The following is a 26,276-nucleotide window of genomic DNA, read 5'->3' as shown; positions in this document are numbered from 1 at the left end:
CAGGCTGAAGAAACTGACCAGTCCCTAAATGTAAATAAATAAAATATGAATATTATACTTTACTATTGTAGTAAAATATGGGCAAATGGATATAAGAATTGAGTCAAATGCTAAAAATTAGAACTAAAAAACTATGTGGTAATTTTTTTAATCCAAGAGCTTAAAAATGAGCCAAAACAATTTGTAAAGAAAACTAGTGAAAAAATTGTGTCTGAATATCTGTCCCAAAGGCATATTCTACCTTAAGTCAGATTTAATAAACTCTATTGTGCCTGGTTTTTGCATTTTCCTTTCATTTGGGCTATTTCACACCTTTTGACGATTCCATCAGGCCCCCATAATCTCAGTCAGCAAAATATACGAAAATATTTACATAAAGTATTAAGAAAAGCAATTGTTAGACTCTTGATCAAGTGATCTCCTTTCTATTGATTAATTCCTCTCTAAAGTGAGGACTCTTTCAGAGAACTATTCCAATTTATTTATCTTATATGTTTCAAACTAAATACTATTTCACTGTGATTAGAATATGACTAATATTATTTCAGCTGACTAGTAATTCCACACAATCCTGTCAAACTAAAGTTATTGATTTTGGGACCGGTTACTTCAACAAGCACCCAAGGCACAGGGAACTTAGTAATCTGGTTGTTAATATTGTCTAGTACGCATTTACTTTTTTGTTGTTGTTATAGTCACATTGATATGATTTGCAAATTTGGCTTCTGTAGCTTGGCCAATGTTCAGTAAGCTTAAATTTTACAATATATACATCTCTGATTATTGTTGCAGCAACTTTCAAAATCACTTTGTCACCCTGAAGAAACATAATTCATCATACAGAAAGCATATCGAAAGCATGAAAGAAGTGCATATGAATGTAGCGTACGAAGTATTCATGTATCATTTATTATTATATTTTAAATTATCATACGACAGGGAGATCCCCTTGTGGTCTCCCCCACATAGCCTACTGTCCCAGCCAGGGCTTGCGATCACATTTTTCTCCTCTTACATCTTTCTCACCAGAAGAAATTCTCAAATTCCTTCAGGCCATACCCTTCATAGTAACTGAGATTTCATCTTGCAGGATGGAATGGCAGGCAACTGCACATAAACACTCACACAAGTAGTTGTAAAAGTGACATTTTTATTTTTAAAAAGATAAAATGTCCACATTTAATACAATTCTTTACATTTGTGTCCATTACTGTAGTATGCATAAAATTGACTGAGTCAGTGACCAGAAGAAATGGGCATAGATTTTAAACTTGGAAAATTAGATTCAAAGTGTAATACAAATATTGCAGTGTAATTGATAATGCTTTCAGGCACCCTTCAGAACTAAGGTGAAGATGATGTTATAATAAATAACGACTTTAAAAAACACCACAAAACTTCAAATGTTATTGTATCATCATTAATTATTCCTGTAACAGTAAATAAAATATTGAATTTTCAAAGTAACTCTCATGTAAACTTAGCTACTTTGCCTTAAAAGAATTACTTCCCCTTTTCAGATTGGTTAAAATGGTAACATTAAAGTTCATGTACAAACGACAAAGGTTGCATAGAAAACAAAAATAAAGAGATATGTAAATATGAAATGTGTTGAACACCACCAAACTTTCAGGTTTCGAAACATACTTGAATAACCCACAAATTATATGTAGTAATACATTCCTTATACTTAAGGTGTAGTGTTAAGTACTTGGTACCGGTGTGGCAGTGAATTTGCATATATAGGATTGCCTTTTGACCCTAAGGCCGGGCAAAGAGAAGTCATGCCATGAGTATGTGAGGGTTTACCTTTTGACCCTCACAGTCAGGGTCAAGTACAGTCATGCCATGAATATGTGAGGGTTTACCTATTGACCCTTAAAGTCAGGGTCAAGTGCAGTCATGCCATGTATATGTGAGGGTTTACCTATTGACCCTCACAGTCATGGTCAAGTGCAGTCATGCCATAAATATGTGAGGGTTTACCTTTTGACCCTCACAGTCAGGGTCAAGTGCAGTCATGCCATGTATATGTGAGGGTTTACCTTTTGACCCTCACAGTCAGGGTCAAGTGCAGTCATGCCATGAATATGTGAGGGTTTACCTATTGACCCTTAAAGTCAGGGTCAAGTGCAGTCATGCCATGTATATGTGAGGGTTTACCTATTGACCCTCACAGTCATGGTCAAGTGCAGTCATGCCATAAATATGTGAGGGTTTACCTTTTGACCCTCACAGTCAGGGTCAAGTGCAGTCATACCATGAATATGTGAGGGTTTACCTATTGACCCTTAAAGTCAGAGTCAAGTGCAGTCATGCCATGTATATGTGAGGGTTTACCTATTGACCCTCACAGTCAGGGTCAAGAGAAATCCTGCCCAGTAATCATTAATAGGCTTCTTTGCTAGCTAGTTGTGCAGTGTCTCTGACTGCTCTCGCAGTGGAATTTCATGTTTTGCGCAACTTTAGTTTCAGTCACTTGGAGGGATATTTGTCATGGTAATGTTTCTGAACATCAAAACTGGGGGAATAAGGTGAGATGTCAGTGCCGATTTAACTTTTGCCTTTGAGTTTTAGTGCTTGTTGGTGGTGCAGTTACTACCACCACATGGCACATGTACGCGTTCAGGGTATGTTGTGATTATGTGACTGGATTTACGTAAGTCAATAAATTAGCATATATAGAGAAGATGCAACATAGCTGCATGTGCCAAGATGGCCATCATACCCTTGGTACACCAAAGCACAAGTTGTTCAGGCACTCAAAACCTTTGAGGGAACACTGGTCATGCCATGAATATATTAGGGTTTATCTCTTGACCCTTAAAGTCATGGCCAAGAGGAGTAATACCATGAATATGTTATGGTTTGCCTTTTGACTCTTAAAGTCTGGGCCGAGAGCTTAGGGTTGTCAGGCACAGAGGAAACTAAATTACTTGCATTTATTTTCATAGCGAGCAGTTTTACCATACATGAAAGTACTGACTTGTGATCCATCAACACTGCTTCACATATACAATGTTTAACCATGTGGGAAGGTGATTGTATAGTTTACAGAACCATTTGTTTACCTTGTAAAGGTAGCCTCTCTCTTTGTTGTACTGACCCTCACACGTATTATTTTTGTGTACAGCAATGTATGCATATGGCTTTATCAAGAGATAGCTGTTTCACACCAAAAGAACTGATTTCAGCTATTCTAATTGGAGGATAATTCCTCCGCAGATTGTTTATTGGCAAGCTAGTCATCTGTGTTGATGGGTTTTTTCATATAAAAAGTTAGTAAACAAGCAACTCATCCTTAGAAAAGAGGATCTGCCATTTTAACTGTCAAGCTGACACCTGGTTTTATCAAGCTGATTGATAAAATGGCATTATGATTGATGTTCACATGATGCTCCTGATAAAATCATTGTCCATCCTATTTTAAAGCTATTTCCATGGATTTAAGGTGATTACCTAGTAGCAGTCTTTGTTTGCACACAGTTTGTAAATCATTATGCTGTATTTGTCCAAGATTTCTTGAGTCAGATGATGTCATATTTAAAATCTTCAAAGTAGCTGTGCAGTTTGTTCTTTATTACCAGCTTCTCACACTGATATTTTGACTTATGAATTATCAAAAGATATGCCGTCTTGCAAAGTTGTTAATTTAATGACAGGATGAGAGTGTTTGTTGGACGTTTGTGACAAGCTGAGTTCATCCAAGTGTTCTGTTCCATCAATGGTGCTGAGCTATGTGTTGCTTGCCAACCAGGCTGACAATCTGGATACACATTTGATGCTTTGACGACATAAGCACAAGAACAGGACAGAATGCCATCTTCTTCCTTTCAATGGATTGCTGTCTGAGATAATGATTTGTCTAGACGTTTCACAAGATATGTTTTCAGTTTGCCTTTACCCTTAACAGTCACATATCCTCTAATCTCACAGGTGAACCCTAGCTGACATAGAACTTTACTTGTTTCTTCTGTAACCTGTTTAAGAGACAAATGTGACAGAGCTGTGCCTCATAAACAATGATGTAAAAAGTGATGTTTCTAATTTTTCATTTTTATTTTTTTATTTATAACATGTGCATAGACTCATTGGGTGTTTCATCATTTCTTTAGAGTAAAGATGATATCTGTGTTACTCTATAAAATTTCACTGTGCTCACTTTCAATGTTTAGACTCTCCTTACATTATTTTTGAATGTAAGAGACATGTATGAAATGTAGTTGATAATAGTCTCTTTGCATGCTCATTCTCTGCTTGTATGAAGCATTTCTTTGAAGAGAATGACGATGTAATGGAAATCTACGGTGCACTGAATAGGCTCCCATATGGAGAGATAGACAGACAGACTGATCGGCAGATAGATTGATGTACAAATGAGAGAGTGGTAAAATGGCCCCACTGTGCCTTGGGTAAATTGGAAAATAAATTTGGGTTTTGATAATGTGAAAACCATACAAACCATAGGCATCAAACACAACACAATATACATCCCAAATGCCTCTCTGTACTGTAGTGCATCACACATCAAATTTCAGTGATTCTTGCAATATTGAACCAACAGAAATGCACATATACAGACACAGTTAGATGTTGGCTCCCTTTAATATTTGGACACAAGCAAAGGATCCTGATTCAAGTCATTCATTATCATCTCACTGCTTCAAACAGCACAGGAAAATGAAGTTTTGACCGCAGGTATATTTGTTGAAGTTACAAGAAGGCTAAAGTACTGTTAAAATGGTGTTACCTGAATACGTCCTATCATACCAGTTGTGTCCATACGACTAGCAACATTCACTGTGTTTCCCCAGATATCATATTGTGGTTTCCTAGCTCCTATTACGCCAGCTACAACTGATCCATGATTGATTCCTGAAAGAGTCATTGATGTGCAAAATGACTTTTTAACCCTTTTACCACCATGGTTTGGCCACAACTCTACTATCAATGGTGAGTCAACATTTATCAGAATTGGGGTGAAAGGTTAAGTGATCAAACTCGATCATGCAAAGGTTCATGCTAACATTTGATTCAACTCTCAGAAGTTGGAAACAGATACAATGACTAGATGGCATCAGTTGCTACTTAAAGATTTTCAGAGATGGCAGGGAAAAATAGATTGCCATGATGTGCACTGTTGAGGCTGTATAGAAACCATGAAAAATTAAATTTCTCACAGCTCAACAAGTTGATAGACAAAGACAGTGTGTGATGAATTTATTACCAATTCAGCATGCGAGACATGTCTAAAACACTCTTAGACTAGCATTGTTAACAATGTGATGTTAACCCATGAGCGCCAAAGTTTATTTTTGTCTTCTTTATGAAATAAACTGAAGTCAATTTTTCTCAGATTTTTGCCAAAATTTTGAGAAAAAATCTGTAGCCAATGAAATGTGATGCCTTGGCCCAAAATTATAATAAAAGCACAGAAAAATTTATAAAAATTGGTTAAATGTTGCACTTAAATTTTGGCGGGAAAAAAATTACAGCGCTCAAAGGGTTAAACAGGGTAATTTAGGTTGTTCAGCTTTTGTACACTCCTACATTCAAGTAATTACTACATCATGTCTCAATCTTTTGTAACTAATTAGATACTTTACAAGTGCATAACCCAAAGTGTAACTAGAGCATTGTTTCACATATTAACTTTGAAACAACTGACCAGGGGCTCATTTAATTCCAAAACATAAATTTTGAACAAGTGAACAAATTAAAATATGAAATTTTCATGTCCATTTGACTATAACTAAATACTTTACCTCCGGATGTATGCATACTAAATTTTAATAGCTATTGGACAAGCTTCTTCAAAATATTTGGAAAAATAGTTGGGAAAATAAGGATACATTTACACATGCAAATTTTATTCATATTTGATAAAATGGAAATAAGGACACCTCTATGAATATTTGCACCAACTGTAAAGGTACCATAAGCTACCTGTATTTTGAAGGTGAAGCAAAGAACATGCATATATTTTCAGCTTCACACTGGTGATGTGGTGGTTTACTGACTTCATAACATAAAAAGTGCAAATTAATCATAAAATTCAGCCTTTTCATCTGGTCCATTCAACACGTACGTGTCAACTGGAACCTGCCTGTTATATTCATCAGAGCCATTGATCACAGTATGGATAATCATCCATTTCTGTATGACTTCTTTCATTGAAATGTCAGACACCATCCAAACAGAAAGAATTTAGCTCTACACAGATATGGCTACTTAAACGTTGACAATAGGGCATCAGAGAAAGTCAGCAAAACCTTCCTTACCTATTCGTAATTTGAAATCATTAAATGAATGCTTATTGATATGTTCCAATTTTGTCATCATTGCCATGGCAAACTCTGTCAGAACTCCAACATAATAGAGCGCTTGTTTGGAATGACGATCATCCTATGAAGAGATTTAGAAATAAATAAGTTGGAGTATAAATGTGACATTTAAACCCCAGTGACTTTGACTTTAGACAAGTTTTCAGTCATTTTTGTACTGCGTAAAATCGATCATGCTTTTTTGGTCTGTTCCCAATGGAATGAAATAACCAGTATTTGGTTTGTAAAAACATACTGTAGCTGTATGGCCTGTGTTAATATTGATTACAGAAGACAAAAAAAATCAGGTCAACAAAAACAAAGCTTCTCAGCCTATTAAATAAACATGGTACGGCAGTTCAAACACATATACTATTTCATCATGCCATATTTCAATCTTTTCATAATTATACAGTATGATAAACTTAGCCTGTTGTAAAATTACACTGAAATTTGTCCTTGATCTGTTTAACTTCACACTTGCTCAAAATAAAATAATTGTATCCAATTGTTGAATTTACAAATCATTTATTCAACCTACATAATGAGCTTGACAACAAATGTCTGTTTTTAAAGCCATTACATCAAATTCATATCGTTCCCATGGAGCCTATATGTACATGCCTGTTCTTTCCTTTGCTAGCCTTTGTTAAACATTTATCTTAATCACTTTTATTTCAGTTGTGTCATGTCATGATGTCACTAGAGGCAAACAGTGAAACTGGCTATCATAACTCCTGGCTACAATTAATATTGCGCTGGTTCAGTGAAGTGCTGGACTTAAATTGAACTCACCATTAATGTGCAACTGCAAATGATAAAATAAAATTAGACTTCCCTTACAATATGGACAGGATCATTTGACATGTACGATTGTTGTGTAATTTGTCTACAAAACTATGGTGATCAAAATTCCTGTCAAAAATGTCCTGCACTACATCCATTACGCCACTCTCTTCAGATGTTTCAATCTATATCTAACATATTCTTCCTTCAGTAATTATGATTATTTAATAAAAACCAACAAACCTTGTCTTTTACTATTTCTTCCTCTTCATCAATTCTTTCCAATGTTTCCAGAGGTTTGTCATCATCAGCATCGGTCTGTTCTTGGCTTTGATGAAGGCCAGCGGCCGCCATGTACGTGCTACCAATTGTCTTAATTTTCTCAACACAGCTATACTTGGGTTTGGACAACAACTGTACACAGGAGGAATGACAGGCAGGAGTCAAGAAGTTACAAGATATTTGAACTTTGTGCAGTCAATCAAGGATCTGCAGTAAAGGTCAATCTGAATGACTTGAAATGCCAAGGGGTTGGCGTGGTTTAAAATCAAAGAGTGGGGGAGTTTTCTACTGGTGTTACTGAAGTGTTTGAAAGAATGATCTTTTGCATTCTTCAAACCGAGGGATCTATGGCACCTGTACAGTACAAGGAATCAATTTTGATGCTCGTAAAGTAAAGAAACATATTTATTTAAATTGAAAAACTGAACGAAGAGAAAAAATATCACTGCATTTGCTGACCTCCAAAAGTCATTTAATTTATTTAATGATAAATTTAAAACCTAGTTGTACCTGAAATTCTCCACAATGTGCAATAAATGAATGTCATGAATTTTTTTGTTTTATTCCTGATGTTTATATAAGTACACCACATTATGCTTGATATGTTGTTATGTTCTGGAAATGGTAAACAAAATGTTTTTGTGTTTCTTATTTTCCATTAGTGCACTGACACATAACATCAATATCTATAGCAGAATGCCACTGCTGTTGACAAAAGATTTAGAAATAACAAAACAGCTCACATTAGTACCTGGCGATAACTATGATGAATGTTTCTGAGTAAGTGGGATGGACAGCAGAAAATTGCTGACAATCAATAAAGATAATCATACTGATATCATAGGCACAATTACAGTAAATTTGTGTCGACTGTGTGTCTCTGTGAATGGGTTCTCATTAATCACCATGGAGTTGATAGTCATGTGCATTTGGGTTCCTTTCATCCTGGGCGATGCATTGCTCTAGGAATATTATGGTCTAATATGTCAAGTCTCATTTGCATGCCTCCAGCCAAGTATGGGGAGCTGGAGAGCCAAAAAAAAAATCTCCAGGGCTGTGAAATGAAAGGGCAAGTGGCTGGGCTGCAATTAAACAGCTGGGTGCTTGGAAAACTATCAGGAGAAAGAATACAATCTGTCATGGACACATCGATCTTTGTTATGTTGAGATGTAATCCCAGTTTCTGTTTCCATTGATATTTGGGGAAAATACTCAATGAAACCATTTGCAATTAATCATGGGTCATGCTTGAATTCCTCAACTTTTTTATGAAGATGTAGTATTTGCCCTGGAGCATTTGAAAATAGGCAGTAACAAGAGCTATAATCCTTCTTTCACATGTACCATCTGCTCAGTGTGGCATTTTAATATCCAGAAAATGGTCTTTGTGACAAAATCTAGTAATATTTATGTGAGAGCTAATGAAAAAGGAAGATCATGCACAGAAAATAACACAGTAAATCAAAATCAGTACAATGCCTGCCTGTCTGAGAAAGCACTCTAGTGTTAATATGCATTTTTGTTAAATTCCATACATTTTGGTGGTTCAAATTAAGTGTTGTTGGCTACGAATAAAACAAATGTCAATTCAGGATTGCATCCATTGTGTAATTTTCAAAAATAATAAATAAATCACTACTTTAAGAATTTCTTTTGAAACTTTACAACATTGTTGATGAATGAGACATTTGATTCATTGCTGTGAACAAAACTTACAGTTTCCATTGGTTACTGGTACTGTGTAACCTGTGAGACATTTTTCAAGGTGACTTTGTGCAATATATTTGACAGTCCAGGTGAAACCACACAGTAAAGAATAACTATATTCATAATTTCAACTGATAAGTGTGCTGCTTTCAGCAAAGAAAATCACAGAAAGTTTCATGAAAATACAGGTTTTAGGAAAACATAGGTTGACAGTCTGGTTGTGCTAATACTCCTTTTTAAGAGTCTATGCATAGTTACACTAGCAGTGTAACTTGGCATTTTGACAGCTTGCGGTTTGAATAGTCACAGTTATTAACAGAGTGGTGCAAAAACTTTATTGCTTTCTGGTTCTCTGAGTAAAAGCCAAACTTCGATAACTTATTTCAAGACTGGTGATGTCTTTTTTATGAAAACTCGACCAATATGTGAAGACAAATATAGCCATGAGTGTGATATCTTGTGGAGGGACTGTGTCTCAAGCTATGCTATACCACTAATCATGTCTGGACACCACCGCATTGCATACTGGGTAATGAATTGGGATATTTTTGACAATTCAGTACAATAAACAAACCTCCAGCTGAAAATCAGGAAAATGTACTACTTATCAAAATATAAATAATCAAATATCAAAATATCAATGTAGACTCTTATTAATCTACACTGGTTGTAAATTATAATGTGCACATAGGCTGCTACAGGGAATTAAAGATGACAGCAGTGAGCGAAGTAGTATTTTCCTTGAAATTCAAGTCATAGTGATATTATACATTGGTCTCGCAGTCATAAATCTAACTGTCAAACAAATAATTGACATGTTTACTTGTCTCCCCTGCCAAACATTCATTTGTCTCTAACATTAAGCTTTGCTTAGAGTACAGACTTTCCTCATTAGTGTTTTGATGTCTTCATGATCAGTTTTCTTCTTTTATTTGATGTATTATTGTACAGGCCTGTCATATACAGAACAACAATCATTTCTGAGCATCAGTTGTGGATCATACCATTACATTTTTTATCTTATCAGTGATTCTTGAGACAGACAGTTTGACAGACACATTGATACTACATGCGCTTCCATATACACACAGGGTGCTAGTTGATACTATGTCAATAATTCTCTGTCTCCTTAACAGCATCCAGTTACTAATGAAGTATACTGTAATTGTAAAGATGAAAACGTTTTAGTTTGTGAGCACTACACCGGTACTATTACAGGTCTTTCCATTATTATAACATGGCAATATTGGAAGAGTTTTTAAAATGTCAGTTTATCCTCATCTAAGTGTATTACAACTGTTAACATCATGATAATTTCTCTTTTGTTTCATTAAAAAGCACTAATGGCAGAAAATTAACCTGTGGTCCCACATCTACAAAGACAAACACGAACACTACCCTGTTCCCAACCGAATAGAATGTAAAATTTCTTAGAGCTAAAATGTCAGTTTAAGAAACCAAAGTGTAGTTCATGACATATCTATGTGTGAGAAATATTTTTTTTGGTTTTGAAGAATAAAGAAGACGTGCATGCTGGCATATTGCTCCACTACAATAGACAGAGATGTTCAGTGGCGTGCAGGCTTGCTGATGCTCCATACAACTTTGAGCTGGATGACCTTGAGCTAGAACACTCATACATGACAGAATTTTTTATTCTAATATTTCAAATTTATGACAGATATTGAGTACAGTGTAATCTCATATTATTAAATTACCAGCTTTGAAGGCACAGGTTTTAAGCCAAGTTCTAATTCACCATTGCATGAATAGATCAAACTGGTTTTGCCAGGAGAGACAATGCATTACCATGTCCTGTCACGTGACAGCAAAATAAAATTAAGAAACTTAAATAGCTTTTATATGATCACTTTTCATTGTGTTAATTCTTGGTGAGCTCTTTAAAACGCTCTCAACAATAGCTTTTGAGTCATAAATATGAATACAGCATAGGCAGTTATTTACATTTTACCCTAAATAGCCACAAGAAAGAAGTACTATTGCAGACTCTCTTCACCGGTGTTCAAACAACACTGTCAATGGCAATATATATACATCATTTTGCTGGGCATACTTGTAGGGCAAAATCATTACTCAACCACCCACCTCATCAAAATCTGCAATGATTTCATTTAAGAGTCGCAAACACTCCAGACCTTCCCGATTGACATCTGTTTCTGTGTAGAATTCCTTGTAATTTGGTATGGAGGCAAACATGACAGCAACAAGACTGTAACGTTGGTGATAAAGTTCCTATACACAGGGACATAAAAGACATTATTTAAGAAGCTAAAACAGTGTTCCATGAATTGCTTGAAAAAAAGAAAATCATGCACAAAAAATGAAGTCGCTTTTGTAAGACTCACATTGATGACTTCACATTGCATATATTTAAATATTTCAGATATCCAATGGCTTTGCACCAAAATCTCTTTTACCTACAGTTACAATTATTTTTTCTGAGCAGAATGGCTGCTACAATCCATAGGCATAACAAAGCAAAAATTCTTGAAGTCTTTTGATATGCCTCTCTGTAGTGAAGTAAACGATAAGAAATCAATCTCAGCCAATAGCATTGTGGCTAGAGTGCAGGGTATGATGGGTATAAACTCACATCAGATTTCATCCCGCATCTCAGGAAGTGTTCGGCAACATGTTTAGGCAGGACGTTTTCAAGCAGAACTTTATTCAAAGATTCCATTGTTTCCACTTCTTCTCTTTCCACACCAAACTTAGACTGCCACAGAAAGTCTAATCGAGCAGTATATTCCATCTGTAGAGGAATCAATGACATAAAATTACACACTGATTTCAGTACAGCCATACTCTTTTATGTCAAATAAGAAAACACCATTCCTTTGATGTTATAACTTTTTCATTTTCATGCAAAACATCATGGATATGTTCAACATTATTTGCAGACTGGAGTACAAAATATGTGAGATATTACGGGTAATTAGATCAAATATAAATATACATGGTACATATGTGATGGAATTACAAAGCTAATCGAACGAACACAATTTTTAGTGATTCAATCATTTTTTGGTTTAACCATTTCACATTTTCATATTTGTCTAATTTGGACTATCATGTCAGTTTGGTCAATACGCTATCCTTTAGTGTCGGTTTAAGTATAATGAGTCTACATTATTTTCAATGCAGCTTAAAAAATAGTATATACATATACATACATGTGTATGCATACAACTGAGAACATGTACACATGATGACATAAACATGGACATAGTAACTATATGCAGTAATGGAATAGATCTGACAGGATGCCTTTCACAACAATACGTACACCTGGTGTTTGTAACTGAAGATATACTCAGAAAGGGTAACTTTCTACCAAACTGATCAATTTAATTATTCCAAAGAAAGGTAGATCACCCAATGACTTATACAGTAATAGTTCAAACAGAATTACCTGTAATCCTAGCAATTAGCAAATTTCAGAACAATAAATTCAATATGTATTTACAGTCTTACTTTCATAAGGCTGCTAACAAAGATGGGAAATGGCATTTCCTGCAAATTTACATGAAGTAAAACAAAGACATTCTTTTTTCACAAAGACGTGAACTGGGATGTGTAACTCTGGAACCTTGAAAACAAACCCATCATCAATCTCTAACTTTCCTGTTCAAAAAGTATGTTACTCTGATTAATCTCAAGACGGACAGTAAGGAACTCCAATGTTTCCTGTTCAATTCATCAATCTGCAGGTGCTGAGCATGCTATGCAAACTTTGTCACTTCAATGTCAATTTAGAAGTATATGTCGTGATTTGTAAAGTTGTGATACCTAACTGCACATTTGACGGTCTAATCGTGCACTAATGCAGTAAAATCTCTGTCTGATTTTACGCACAGGTGTGATACAGTCACACTACTTCTTCACCCAAAATAGAATTATTTCACATAGATACTTGAACATCCAATTACATCCAAAAGAAAAATTACTGAATCATTTTCCAAAAATGAAATACAAACAGTAAGCAAAAGAAATGACAGAGTGTATCATATCATTAAAATCATAACTAATATATTAAAACTAAAATTATTTTTTGAAATAATTTACTCTAGAATAGGTCAGAATAATCTGTGGCTTTTCGTCAACAACACATGAATTTTAAAACTTCAAAATTTATCGATTGGACAGAGAGTGAAGTGGCCACTGATGTGCAAATGGCATTCAAACAGTTTGTGACTAAGCTTGATATACAAGAATTTTGATCACAGAGATTGATAAAAATGTCCATCCATGTGGAAAGTTACGATGCATGGCTGATTTTATTCACACCTGGGTATGTGTTACAAATCACTTCCCTTTCATTACGTTTTGTTTTTCAGCTTTCCTTTTATATCTCTGATGACTACAATGTGATAGCAAAAATGGAAAAGAAGGACAAAGCATTGAACTTTTCAAATAAAAATACATTATTCCTGAAGCCTATGAATGACAATTTAATTGGGATAAACGTCCTTTAATTGTGATGTCATGGTAGGATAGAAGCTTGATCATGTAAACCTTCTAAAGCTTATAGAATTATACGCAAGTTTTGAAAAAAAAAAACCAGCCATGGGATCTAAACACATTCTTTTACTGTACATGACTCCACAGGTTTCCACAAAACTCAAATCATTATAGTCATACCTTCTACCTCTGCTTCGTATACATTATTTCTGTTGAATAACCTTACATGACATTAACAGTGTACAGCCATTATATGACAGCTACAGCTACCGGTATATTACACTGTGAAATAGTGTGCAGACATTTATATGAGAGCTGCATTACACTGTGAAAATGGAGACTCACTCACTTAATTGGTTTAGCATTTTGTAGTCAAAAGGACTGGCTCATCCTAATTTGGTTGATAAATGCGTATTTCCTGTCACATGTCACTTCAAATAGATTTTATAAAAAGCCAGGGGTGATATTATCTTTCAATTTTTTACTGATAGTACATGTAAGCATTATTATTTTGATCATCTGATAGTTTTCCATAGAGCTGATCCACACTTTTCTGAGTTCACACTTGCTGAAGTGGAAGTTGCCATTTATATGGCATGATGCGGTTGAAACAATTTATGATTTTGTTAATTTCTTCCCACATCAAACTGGATTCATTTGTCAGTGGGAAAAAGTTAAGGGTTTGTTTGTTTGAACTTGAGTAGGAACATAATTTTCTTTTTTAGGTTTTGTGAATTATTTGTTGGCTTACCTGTCTATCAAGTATCAACAGTGTAACAAAGATAGTGACCAAATACACAGTAGCTCCCCATCTTGTAACCAAGTAGTCATCATACCTACATGTACATGAATAAATAAAAAGAAAAAACAAGTTGTGAGTGTGTATCTCATGAATTCTCAACATTGTTCTGGGTCTGTACTGGCACACATGACTGCAAAGTTTCATTGTTGTAATACAGATTCAACAAGTCTAGCAAACTGAAGTTTTTTGTCTTTTTTAGATTTTTATCCATTTCTACTGGTAATAACAGTTATTTCTGAGAATGAAAAAACTCATTTGGCTTTTTCTTGCATCTTCAACCCTTCGTCTAAGAGACAAAACCCAATGACAGGGTGAGGTACCCACTACGAACTAGTGAAGCAATGATGAGAGGTAAATGTCTTGCCCAATATCATGCCAGAATTTTGAACCCACTATCCTACAAAAGTGAGTCTGTTACTCTGGAATTACTAGATCTCAAAGTCATCGTCCTCCGATGGTGAGTCCTATACCCCAACCACTGCCCAATGGTGCCTCCTGTAATCTGAGGATCAGTGTCAAGTCCAGCGGTCTTTATGTCCAGTTTACTAGTGATGCATACAGTGTCAATCTCTGTTTGTTGCATTTGTGGTGGTTCACGTAGCTTGTAGTCTGAGCAATCAATGTGCCTTTTCTAATGTTAATTGTAACATATTTGCAGTTGCTTTGAAGTTATAGTCATAACTATTGCATGTGTAATTTCTTTGTTTGTGATCCAAACTTACAGATCAACATAAAATTTTTCATTTTAATGATGTTATTTGTAAACATTACACTGAATCAGAATGAAGGTAAAGACAGTGCCTGCAGCCGATGGAATGTCATCATTTGTAAACTATTTTCCTTCTGTATAAGAAATAAAAAGATAATCTTTTATTTTTGAAAATGATGATAGCTAATTGATCTCAGCAGATAAACAACACCTTTACTGCTGGACTCTGTAGTTGGTCTTTAATCTTAATCAGAGCACAGATTCCTAGAAAGGAGCTGTTTGCACTACGGTCTGTATAGACTTGTATTCAATTGTGAAAGTCAGCATGAAGGCAGATATTTCACTGTTGTATACATGTATTTCATTATGACTATCTCTCATGCAACGTTCGTATACTTTAAAGTCGTAACTGATGCAGCCTGCTGAGTTAAGGTGGTTGGAAAGGCTATTTTTGCACCAATTCTTTTCTCAGAGTTAATGTCAAGTTTCAAGTGTTAGAATCAAGATATTTAGTTCAAATTTTCAGGATATCTCCCTTAGTTAATATTTTCTCCAAAGAATATAAAAATTGTATATTTGCAGCCATGATTTTGAAATATGACACCAGTAAATATAAAAATTTAATTTTTCATATTTTTTTTACATATTTGAATTTTATAATAATTGGATAGTATTAATATTACCAAATTAGTTATAAATATGTTGACACTATTTATTGTAAGATTTGTACGCAGGATTTGTAAATAAAATTTGTTTTTATGATTTTACATGGGTTTATATATCAAAAAATTATTAAAAATTCTTTCAAATTTCAAAATGTGATTTTTCAAAAAGTACTTCAAATACAGGAAAATTGTGCCGTACAAATCTTATCTGTAACCTTGTTAATAGGCTGTAAAAATTCCATGTCCATATCTCATTTCAAAGTTGGATTAAATTGGTATACAATTTATGTAGGAAAACTGTTATTCTGTCAAAAATGTTGAAAACAAGCCATATTTGCACCCCTCTTTTGACGTCATAGAGCAATTTTTTTGGTTAATCTCACTTTTGACACCTCTTTGACTCTCAAAGAATCTAGAAATGCATTTACAATAGCAGTCACTCACTCTGAATGCCAGCACTGCCTTGTCAAACTTTCCTGAAAAACAGCAAATAATGACTTTCCCTTTTCAAACATTTTATTAAAAGCTAGGGGACCTCTACCATAGTTAATACACTAAGGACTCCCCAACTTCTTCTTATTTGGTCAGTTTTTCAGAAGTTTTAACAGGCTATAATTCTGCAATGCCTTTGTGCCCAAATGTCTAGTTTTTTTTATTCCACAGAGAATGTTGACTACTTTTATATTTTAATAGTTTTGTTGAAATTTATAACTGACGCTCTAGCCTTTCCAACCACCTTAATGGGAAGAATTTTCAAATCACGTGACAAATTCAAACATTCATGACAATCCAAGACTAAATATGACTTGAAGGTGTTCACAGCAGGTTTAAAGTTGGTGTTTTTCAAATGATGATGTATTTGCCTAAGCCTTGAAAACACACACATGGTTCAAGGAATTAAAATGTCATTGCCTCGAGGACAACATTACAGCCTCATTGAAAGTGTTTGTCTACAAATTGTCAGGGTCTTTACTTTCTGTATTACAATGTTCAGGAAATACATGACTGGTGTGGCTCATTAGTCTGTTACCATGGCAGCTTGGCAACCTCTGCACCCATGTATTCCCTCACTGAGGCATGGCTTTAAGTTTTGAATGAGGCATTAAAGGTGACTGAATGAAATGCTCAGTACTTTCTGTTTGTCTGTAGAAGACTTTCACTTTCTGAACTCTCTTGAATTTTGTAATATTTCAACCACATATGAATATCAACAGAATATAAGCAAGTCTGTACTGATGTGACATGTACATGTAGTCCTGCCTGAGGATAGATAATAAGTAGCTTGTAAGAAACTAATGTAACGGTAAATGAATGTGCAAGGCTCATACTAGAGATTGGGGTTAGGGGGAAAATTCAACATTTTCTTCATTTTTTGTGAGGCAGATGTGTGTCTGTTGCATTGGAATACAATCAACCTGTTGATCAATACCGCATGACTTGATATCATTAGAGTGAAATTTTCCTAGTATTGTTGATTTCATGCCAATTAGGATGATGTACTGGTATGTAGGTAATCCAGGTAATCAGCCACAGAGTGGACTAAAAATTATCAAAACTGTGTTATGACGTTTTTATAAATATAAAAATTTGCGGGTAGCTCCAAACAAATTGAATTCATACACTGTGGTTATAATGATCAGAAAATGATATAAATCTTACAAATTTATGGTCATAACTATTCAGCATTTGCAGAATCGAAGCAAAAAGAGTGGTATTTCAGAGGGCACTGAAGCATGTTGCTAATGAGGAACTAGATAACAAACTCGCCTGCCCACTACCATCATACCCGAAGCATGTTTTTGTCTGCCCTGTTCTGTGATATGAAGTACCGATCTGCCATCAGGTTGCACCAATTTATGGAGCATGAGTATTCCTTTAAACTCTTACTTTGTTAATAACTTACTTTGTTTGAAGCATCATGGTGTGATCGTAAAAGTCAAATATCCTGGCGTGAGTGTAGTTGATCACGACTAAATACGCTATCGTAGCACCTAACATCAGTAAACCTTTGAACCAATAGGTGACGCGTAGAAAGACCATGGTTGACATCAAAGCTAGTACACAACTCAACATGAGATACTGTGAGAAGAAAATAGTTGTCAAGATTTGCGTTGCAGAGGCAAAAATCATGAATCAACACTGAATACCATCTACCAAAGTTCATCGGTGAAAAATGTAACACATACTACTTGTGAAGAAGCTGTTGGTATCTGTATCATTGTTGATTAATTTTGTTTCATGGTCATGTGGCATTCACCTGAGGCTGAAATACGCTTAGGTCACTGGCTTGTAGAGTTTTCACTCATACTGCTTGTACATGTTTTGCAAATACACACACGCCACATGATTCCTTGTATATATGTAAGAAAAATAATTGAATCATCAAAATATTGGAATTCACAATTGTTTTAGTGCTAACCCTGGCAAGTGATCATTTATTTTGTTAATCATAATATCATATGAATTATATCTAACAAAGAACAAAGTAAACAATTTGAAATAATGTAAATGACAGCACAGTAATGAAAACAGTGTTTTTAACAATCATCTTACACACAGTATTGATAACATTATAGTATCCACAACTTTCACTTTTACTTTGCTCAGCTATACAACACCGACTGAATCATTAAAATAATACCTTAAAGAAAGAAAAACTCACCGAAGGATATGGGCAGGTTGAATGATATTGAGGCTCTGTATCTACCGTTTGATTTTCATTGGTTTCTATGGTGGTGTTTTGTGGCTGAATTGAGGGCAGTAGTTTAGGTAATGGCTTCACCTCACAATCAATCTATATTGAAGTCAAAGAGAGATATCACCGAATTGTTAAATCAGAACGCATATTGAAAGATGCAGTGTCTTGCACTGAAACTGCTTTATCGGCATTTAGACTAGTCAAATGTCAGATTTGAAGCTATTTGTTTTACACTTTTATGTATTATTATGATAACAAATATATCATAAAGTTAAAACATGATATGGCAATATGAAAACATTTCTACAGTGATGTACCTTGGGCTAAAACTGTAACTTCATAAATATGATATGAATATCTGAAAATATTCCTACTGTACTTTTTAGCTAGAAATCATTCTCGGATCAAACATGAAAATCTGAGTGTATCCTTTGTACAGGAAGAGAATAATGATAACATGCTGGTTTCAATAAACAAAGTATCCAAAATTCTCTGCGTGTGTTTGTTACTACTCCCACTCATTAGCCTGCCTTTAGGTTCTGGTCAGTTAATATTCCAATCAGATATAAGATTTATAACCTTATTTTATTCTGGCATTCTGCGTTAGTGAAAGTAATATTGAAAGAGTCACTGTGGGTGCTGTATTCTATTATCTCTTGTCATGTGTGATGAATAGATATACACAGCAAAGTAGGAACGTGAACGTCTCCTCACTGTTTCAAGGAATATCAGGTTTTACAAATGCCTTGGCAACAAATGATGCCACCTATCTCTGCATAATAAAGGTGGGCACAGAACATCATGTTACTTGATACTAAAATCAGTATGGTTTCACGATGAATAACTATGTGTCAAAAATGCCCTCAAGGACCCCTTTTAGCAGAAATACAACCCACACAAGAGTTATCTGAACTTTTCCTCCCAAGCTGAAATTCTCAACGAGTCTCTTACTTTAGTATTTAAAATGAAATGCCACTTTCCACAAAATCATAGTTCCACCGATATGTTACTTACGATATTTATGATTGCGATGACGTATATGACAAGCAAAGTAATGCTAGCAAATAATCTTCGAAGCCATCGCTTCCTTAGTACAATGTTGAATGAATCTATAAGCCACCCTGGAGTTTGTTTGCAGTAACACTAAAATGAATAAATAAACAAAAATAGGCATAATATGAGGTAAGTCTGAAATCTAAGTACCGGTAAATCACACTTGGTCATGGTACTGTACTGTAATACTGATGTTGTGAAATACTGATATAATAAATCACTGACAGTGTTGAAGCTTTTCTGTTTTAAATTTTTTAGAACAGTAAGTTTGTTATGTTTGCAAACCAAGGTTTGTCCCCCCCTCCTCCCTCCCCCCAAATCTCATTGATATACAGCACCTGGAGTTCAGCTTGTAACTCAACCTCTAAGTGTGTATTTGTCTAATATCATTATTGACGAATGAATTAATTTTCAGGTGGGTTGTGACAATTCATTTTATAACAATAACATCGCATATTGTACACAGACTGTGTTTGCAAGACTAAATCACTTTGTAATTAAACAAAGTTTACTTGGAAGAAGAGAATGCAAATGTTTTCTAAAATACAACTAATGAGAGTTACAGATCTTGCTCTGTAAAGAAGAGATACCAGGGACAAAATAGAATTTGCAACTGCAAAAAGCAAACACTTCGGAAAGTGATCAGCTCAACAGCGTTAAAGTAAATAGTAAAGGTCTTTGTTTCACCTCTATCTATCCAACTTAATGAAATAAAAACTCTAAGTGTGAATTGAATTCATTTTTTCAGTAATCAGTGTTGCTTTCTAAGCTGTCAAATCAGAGTCATTCACAGTTCATTTTTGATAAATCTTTGATATTCCAAAGTGACAACCCCTCACCACCATGCTTTGGTTGAATCCAATCAGTGAATTTCAGAGAGGTTAGATCTATTGTACATGGTATATTTGTATTTGTAGGAGGGTATGCATTAAATCATTCAGTAATTAACATCCTTCTGTTGACAAACATTAGTTAGTAATAATAAAAGGTCAAAAATTGACCATAAAGGTTTTTTGCATTTGAAGAAAGTGACCTGACCTTAATTTCATTTCATGATTGGTATGCCATGTATATTCATTAAAAATCGATAATTATTTGTTTCTGGTCATTATGCATTTTCAGTGCCACTATTTTTCAAAATGAATTTATCTCCTCTTAATTAACCCGTAAAGTATAAAACATACATATTATATCTCATATAGCATTAAAGCCTGGTTATCTGTCTGCAGGTATGTGTGAGCATTTGCAATGACCGAATTTTGACCCCAAGGCTAAAATAGTGGCAAAGTTGCCGATGTAGTTCCACTGTGAATTTCAGGAATTTTTGTCGACTGTAACCTCAGACCTTAAAGGGTCTATGAAACAACGCACAATATTGGAATCACTGACTGACTTGGAGAGAGATCGCCTCTAACCATGCATTCCATTATGTATGGTTAAATAGACTTTTAACAGGGTGTGAAAACTGTTCAGTCATTCTTATTCATTTCCATAACTGACTTCAAACACTTACATGTCATGATAAAACACATTTCTCCTGAACTAAAATATTGACACAAGTTAAAGCTTTTCAGAAGGGTTTCTTCCTGCTGTACTTTAAAAAATCCTGGAAAGGAAAAGTGCACATGCTTTGAGCAATACCTCAGCAATTACAATATGCCTTCATTGACTGTCCATAATATCATCTCATCAGGGTAAACATCACAAATCTAACACTGGGTCTTACACGCTCTGCAGATTTATTTCTTCATTTGTTCATTTTGATACCTATTTATTTTACATTCAATATCAGACCTAAATTTGGATTTCCAGAAAAAAGTAATATGTAGTTTTTTAAACTTGACAAAATTATACATACTTTAATACCTCAAATACTCTTCATGATAATAGAACTTCAGTCAGATGCTTCCGAATCTGATCAATGCAATAATTCATGAAATTTTTTCAAGTGGAACAAATTTCTTCAGCAAAGACTCTCACGACAAACTTTGTGTCTTGCAAATACAGCAGTCTTGGTAGACTACGTTGACCTTCTTTGAAAATTGTTATTAGCAGAGTTGGATAGTCATTATCCTTGATCCTGTCAGCTGAACACTCTCAAAGAATAAGTCTTTTTACTAATCATGCCCTCATTATCTGGTAATATAATCATTATATCCTGCTAATAGTCTTTACAAGGTTTAGCTGATCACGAAATGACAATTTATATCAAAATCTGTCATGTGCAACAATTGAACTTTTCCATCAAATTTAAACTTCAAGTATTCAGTTTCAAGAGCGTAAAAAGATCACTTTTAATTTTCCGCTGTCTATTGAAGGCAACTGTACCATGCAAAGGATACTCTTTCATTCTCATATATTCAACACTATGCAAATCAAATCTTTAATAAACACTCTGCGTTATGAAAAAACACAATTCACATTAATGACACGGTTATGATGGCACAAGCCAACATAACACTATGCAAATGCATATAAAAATTTGCCTTGAAAAGAGGAGAATTCAAAGGTATACTTACAAAAATATGCTTTGCTATGGCGATGAATAAAATAAAGACTAGAATGAAACAAGCTACTGGCCAGCTGATCAGTAGCATTGTAGTCTTCGGTAGGACAGTCAGTTGGATCAGTGCAATACATATAAAAATTACAAAGGCACACCCAAGGTACGACTTGAAAAAGGAATCCTTCAATTTTCCATACTGTAAAAAAAAGAAAAAAATATGCAATAAAATGTGCAGAAGCTCATACTGATGAAAATTTATTGAGGAATAATTTTCACACAAGTTAGATTTCTGTGCAAGGGAAGTGCTTGAGCATTTACGTTTTGAAGAACATTTTGATTTCAAAATAACAAAAACAAGCAGCCTTGTGGTCTATACAACTCTGCTGAGATTTTTGCACAGAAAGCAGCGTAAAAGTTTTGCATTACTATCTTCATTCTTGTGTTCTGTCTTGTCTGAAGTCAGTAATGATAAAGCATTGCCACTAGAGAGAAACTGAGTTAGTATTTAACACATGAAAATCAATTATAAAGAAAACGGAAACAACCATTTTGCATTACATACTCAACTAATTGGATAAAGGTCATCCAAACGGACAATTGTGATCTGTCAGACAAGAAATTTCTCAAAAGAATAGGTCTGACCAGATTAAGAAAATTAAATTAAACAATTTCTCATAAGATTTTCATCTGGACAAATCTGAATCGGTTTATGCGAGGGATCAATGAACCATAATGCACATTGATATGACATGCACAGTCACAGGAGATTTTTGACCAAAAATGAGGAAAAACTACTCAAAAATGCAAATGTGGAAAGTTCACAATCATTTATGTGCATGAAGCTGAGTTGCATGGTTTCAAGGAATCTTACTGACCAAAATTCAATCTTTTGGATTGTGGCTCTACAAAATGAAGATATTTATATATTTGGAGAGGAAAAGTGGAAAAATATAAATATACAAATTTTAGATTATTCCTGATGAAGGAGATTCTCTAGAAATATATATACCAACTATAGAAGAGATTGGAAAGTGGGTTTTTTGGAAGACAATCTGAATGAAGTTTTACTGATATTGGACACTGGACAGCAATGGAAAATGATCCATTCGATAGGCTCTTAATTGATAGCATCAAAGAGTAAAATTCAGGCGGCAAAATAAAAGTACATCTCAAATAAGCCGACATTACAGTTTTAATTTGCCCTTAATGTCATACTCTAATGGTAGATAAGCTATTATTGTTTTAGGAAATTGAGCATTTGATGGGGAAATAGGCTGCTTAATATCACACTGGTTTCCAAATTTTTTAACGCGGGTTACCCCTGGCATATGAACATTGCTGTGCTGTTGTGTTCCAAGTTTCCTAGTAACACTGTGTTCCTAGCTGAGGCACTACAGACTTTAGATTATGAGCACATTACTCAAAGGCAGGTAAATCAAACGAAGGTCACCACATCAATTAATGTAGTACCTGTGTTTCCCGGTTTTCATCTAAAAATAACAATGTTCCTCTCATGATATCTTCAGATTTCAACCATTGTCTGCAAGATGCAAAGGAAAAAAATTATAGAAAAGATTTCCAATTAGAAGGCATGGTGAGGGAAAGATATTGTAAATTGTTTATTGTTGGTTTATTGAAGTAATGTAAATTCAAGTTACATTGTCTTGTTTTAACTTATTTAAATACCTTATTTTGTTATCAATGGTCAATATTTTCTCTTGAAATGATGCACAGAATTTGGCAAAATTATTGAAAAATGCTTTTTCTGAGCATTTTGTATTTTGATGGCACAGTGAATTTTTTAGGTTTTAAAGGTCAAATTTCTTCATCATCAATCTAAAATCAAAGCTAGTTGTCAATTAAACAAAGTAAGAATATGGAATGCTAAGGCAAGTGGAGACAACTTTCCTCTCATAAACTCTGTAGAGTGTTATTGATCAGAACAGTTACAAACATTCTGAGTGTGTCCACTAAATATCAGAAATTGTTGTGAAATATCAGATTCTGAGAGTCATGCCCAGAAGCTCTCTTTTTTCTAAATTTCAATCAGCCCATTACTTCAGGATACAGCATTGATTGTGAGTATCAAATTAAGAAGTCTGAAAACATGTATCAAAAAGACAAAGTCACTTTAAGATTGATGCTTTGTGAAAACAATAGAAAACACCCCCACACATCCCAAACTCCCCCCCCCCACAAATGTGGTCAGTCCATGATCAAAATGGAAGATGAATGCTCATCACTAATTACATGTAATTTAGCAGCTGTATAATATTTTACAAGAAAACTGTAATGTGTTTCTTTGGAAGTTCCCTCTGGTGATTTGATATGTTTTGCATTATCTAGAATGCAATTAATATATGAATTGATAGAGCTCAAATCTGAAAATCCAACATATCAATTACATCAGTTATACACGCATCTATTCCTTGTTGGTCCATAGGTGTGCACTCTATGCCAATTTAAGTTCAGGAAATTACTTCAATGTAATGTAATCCAATGAGTAAGCACTGAGCAACAATTTAACTCAAATCTGTTCCATTTATGAAATTAATGACTTGATGTTATTTATGAATTAAATGACAGAGTTAATCTCTCTGCACATACAAAAATCCAACATCAAACTCTTTTGTTCTTGTTGCTCCCCAACTGCATACTTTGTTCTACAGATTTATTGTACAGTGTGTTTGATTGGAGTTCGATGAGAATCGTAAGCGCCAGGCTATAAACAATGTGAAATTAATCACTGAAAGTAATCAATAAGTCAGTAACTAAGTTACTGTTTTAGACAATGCTAAAATCTAACACAACATACTTTTATTTCTTGCTGTTCCCTGACAAGCTTTATTTGACAGATGCAAAGTGACTGAATTGTTTTTTCATGGAATCTACAGAGTAAAGCAGATGTCTGTTGGATGGTATTCTTTGCTGCCAGTCTTTTAAAATAGATTGGAATGCCGTATCAACTTTAAGGTAGAATGCGCTTCGGAGACAGATATTCACATTCTCAAACTTTTATAATTTTTTTCTGATATATCATTTGTGGGGGTTCATTTTAAAGCTCTGGGTGTAAGAAAACTTCACCTGCTCAGTTATTTGTAATTCGAAATTTTGTTTTTCTCCAAATAATTAACACAGGGGTGGCTGCCATTTTTGAATTTCAAATATCCGTAAATCTTGCGTAAATTGTTTCTCTAGTACCAAAATTTGCATCGTGACCCCCGATTTTTATTCTTAATTTTGAAGGAGTATGGTTGAAATATTCCTTGAGGATAAGTTTGAGCAAAAGTTTAAGTCTTTTACTTCTAAAGCACATACTACCTAAAGCTGAAAGATAGTTGTGATGTGGGCAGGGTGTTGTTGGACAGGATCGCTAGTAAAATGATCTGTTTAGCTAACAGACCTTTTTAGCTGATTCAGCTGGAGTCAAGGATCTCTTAAATTTGGAATGCAACTGATTCACATATTTCCATACATCAACAATGGCCAATTGTCTTTTTGGCTTTATAATTAATAATCCTGGACCAATTCAAATTTTACTTTTTCAAAAAAGGCATGTAGGTAATCCAAAGTGTTTTACAGTAATAACATGCTTAGATGACTGGATAAATGTAAAATTTAGACAATTTCCATAAAAAGTTTCACTTACTTCTCAGCAGCTTTACCCTCAATAGCTTGTAGTAACCTCTCATTAATCTGCCGTTCCATAACCTGATTTCTATAGGCAACTCTGTAACGTAAGATTTGTGAAAAGAGTATAACAATGACATAATTGGAAAGCTGATATTTTCACTGCAGTTTTACTCCAAAAAGAAACAATTTTGCCGAACGGAAATATCTATACCTTCTGCAAGCTGTTCCTGTCTTCTAAAAGATGCATGATTACTTACTGCAGTAACATAACATGACATGGCTGAAGCAGTCTATTATACATGTATTTCATTAAAGCCGCTTACCTATATGGCATCAGGCAGAAGCATACACATTTTAATTTATATTTCTCAAAACATTTCACAAATTAAAAACTAAATTCCTTGAAAACACTTAATTATGACTTCACAGAGCACACAATTATAATCTTATGACAGACAAGTAACAATGAGATTTGAATATATCACAGCTGAAAAATGAGGTAAGCATTTTTTCTGAAATGTAGTATTTACGATGGATTGTTCAAAGACTAGAAAATGGTAGTAAGTAATTGGGTTTAACAGTAAAGAAAAGAAATATGCATAGATGTTCAGTCTTAAGTTGACCTTTTAC

At 34.5% G+C, this 26,276-nt stretch overlaps 1 protein-coding gene across 6 annotated transcripts in view; it reads right to left on the bottom strand.

Moving 5' to 3' along the window:
- Positions 1 to 1,130: 1,130 nt before the first annotated feature.
- LOC139148327 (adenylate cyclase type 2-like) overlaps positions 1,131 to 26,276 on the bottom strand; it is a 158,831-nt gene continuing 133,685 nt past the window's right edge. For all 6 annotated transcript variants that reach the window (XM_070719708.1, XM_070719713.1, XM_070719707.1 and 3 more), the window contains 13 exons: positions 25,663 to 25,743; positions 23,484 to 23,553; positions 22,027 to 22,209; positions 19,469 to 19,597; positions 18,419 to 18,550; positions 17,660 to 17,835; positions 14,332 to 14,416; positions 11,713 to 11,871; positions 11,205 to 11,351; positions 7,353 to 7,523; positions 6,282 to 6,405; positions 4,751 to 4,875; positions 1,131 to 3,980 (listed from right to left, as the gene is read on the bottom strand). In XM_070719708.1, the coding sequence (XP_070575809.1) occupies positions 3,834 to 3,980; positions 4,751 to 4,875; positions 6,282 to 6,405; positions 7,353 to 7,523; positions 11,205 to 11,351; positions 11,713 to 11,871; positions 14,332 to 14,416; positions 17,660 to 17,835; positions 18,419 to 18,550; positions 19,469 to 19,597; positions 22,027 to 22,209; positions 23,484 to 23,553; positions 25,663 to 25,743 (1,729 nt within the window). In that variant the 3' untranslated portion in view covers positions 1,131 to 3,833. The remainder of the gene's footprint in view (positions 3,981 to 4,750; positions 4,876 to 6,281; positions 6,406 to 7,352; positions 7,524 to 11,204; positions 11,352 to 11,712; positions 11,872 to 14,331; positions 14,417 to 17,659; positions 17,836 to 18,418; positions 18,551 to 19,468; positions 19,598 to 22,026; positions 22,210 to 23,483; positions 23,554 to 25,662; positions 25,744 to 26,276) is intronic.

This window comes from Ptychodera flava, chromosome 13 (assembly GCF_041260155.1).
Source record: "Ptychodera flava strain L36383 chromosome 13, AS_Pfla_20210202, whole genome shotgun sequence".
Taxonomy (NCBI): domain Eukaryota; kingdom Metazoa; phylum Hemichordata; class Enteropneusta; family Ptychoderidae; genus Ptychodera; species Ptychodera flava.
Note: the sequence above shows the minus strand (reverse complement) of the source record. Positions and strands in the feature narration are given on the sequence as shown.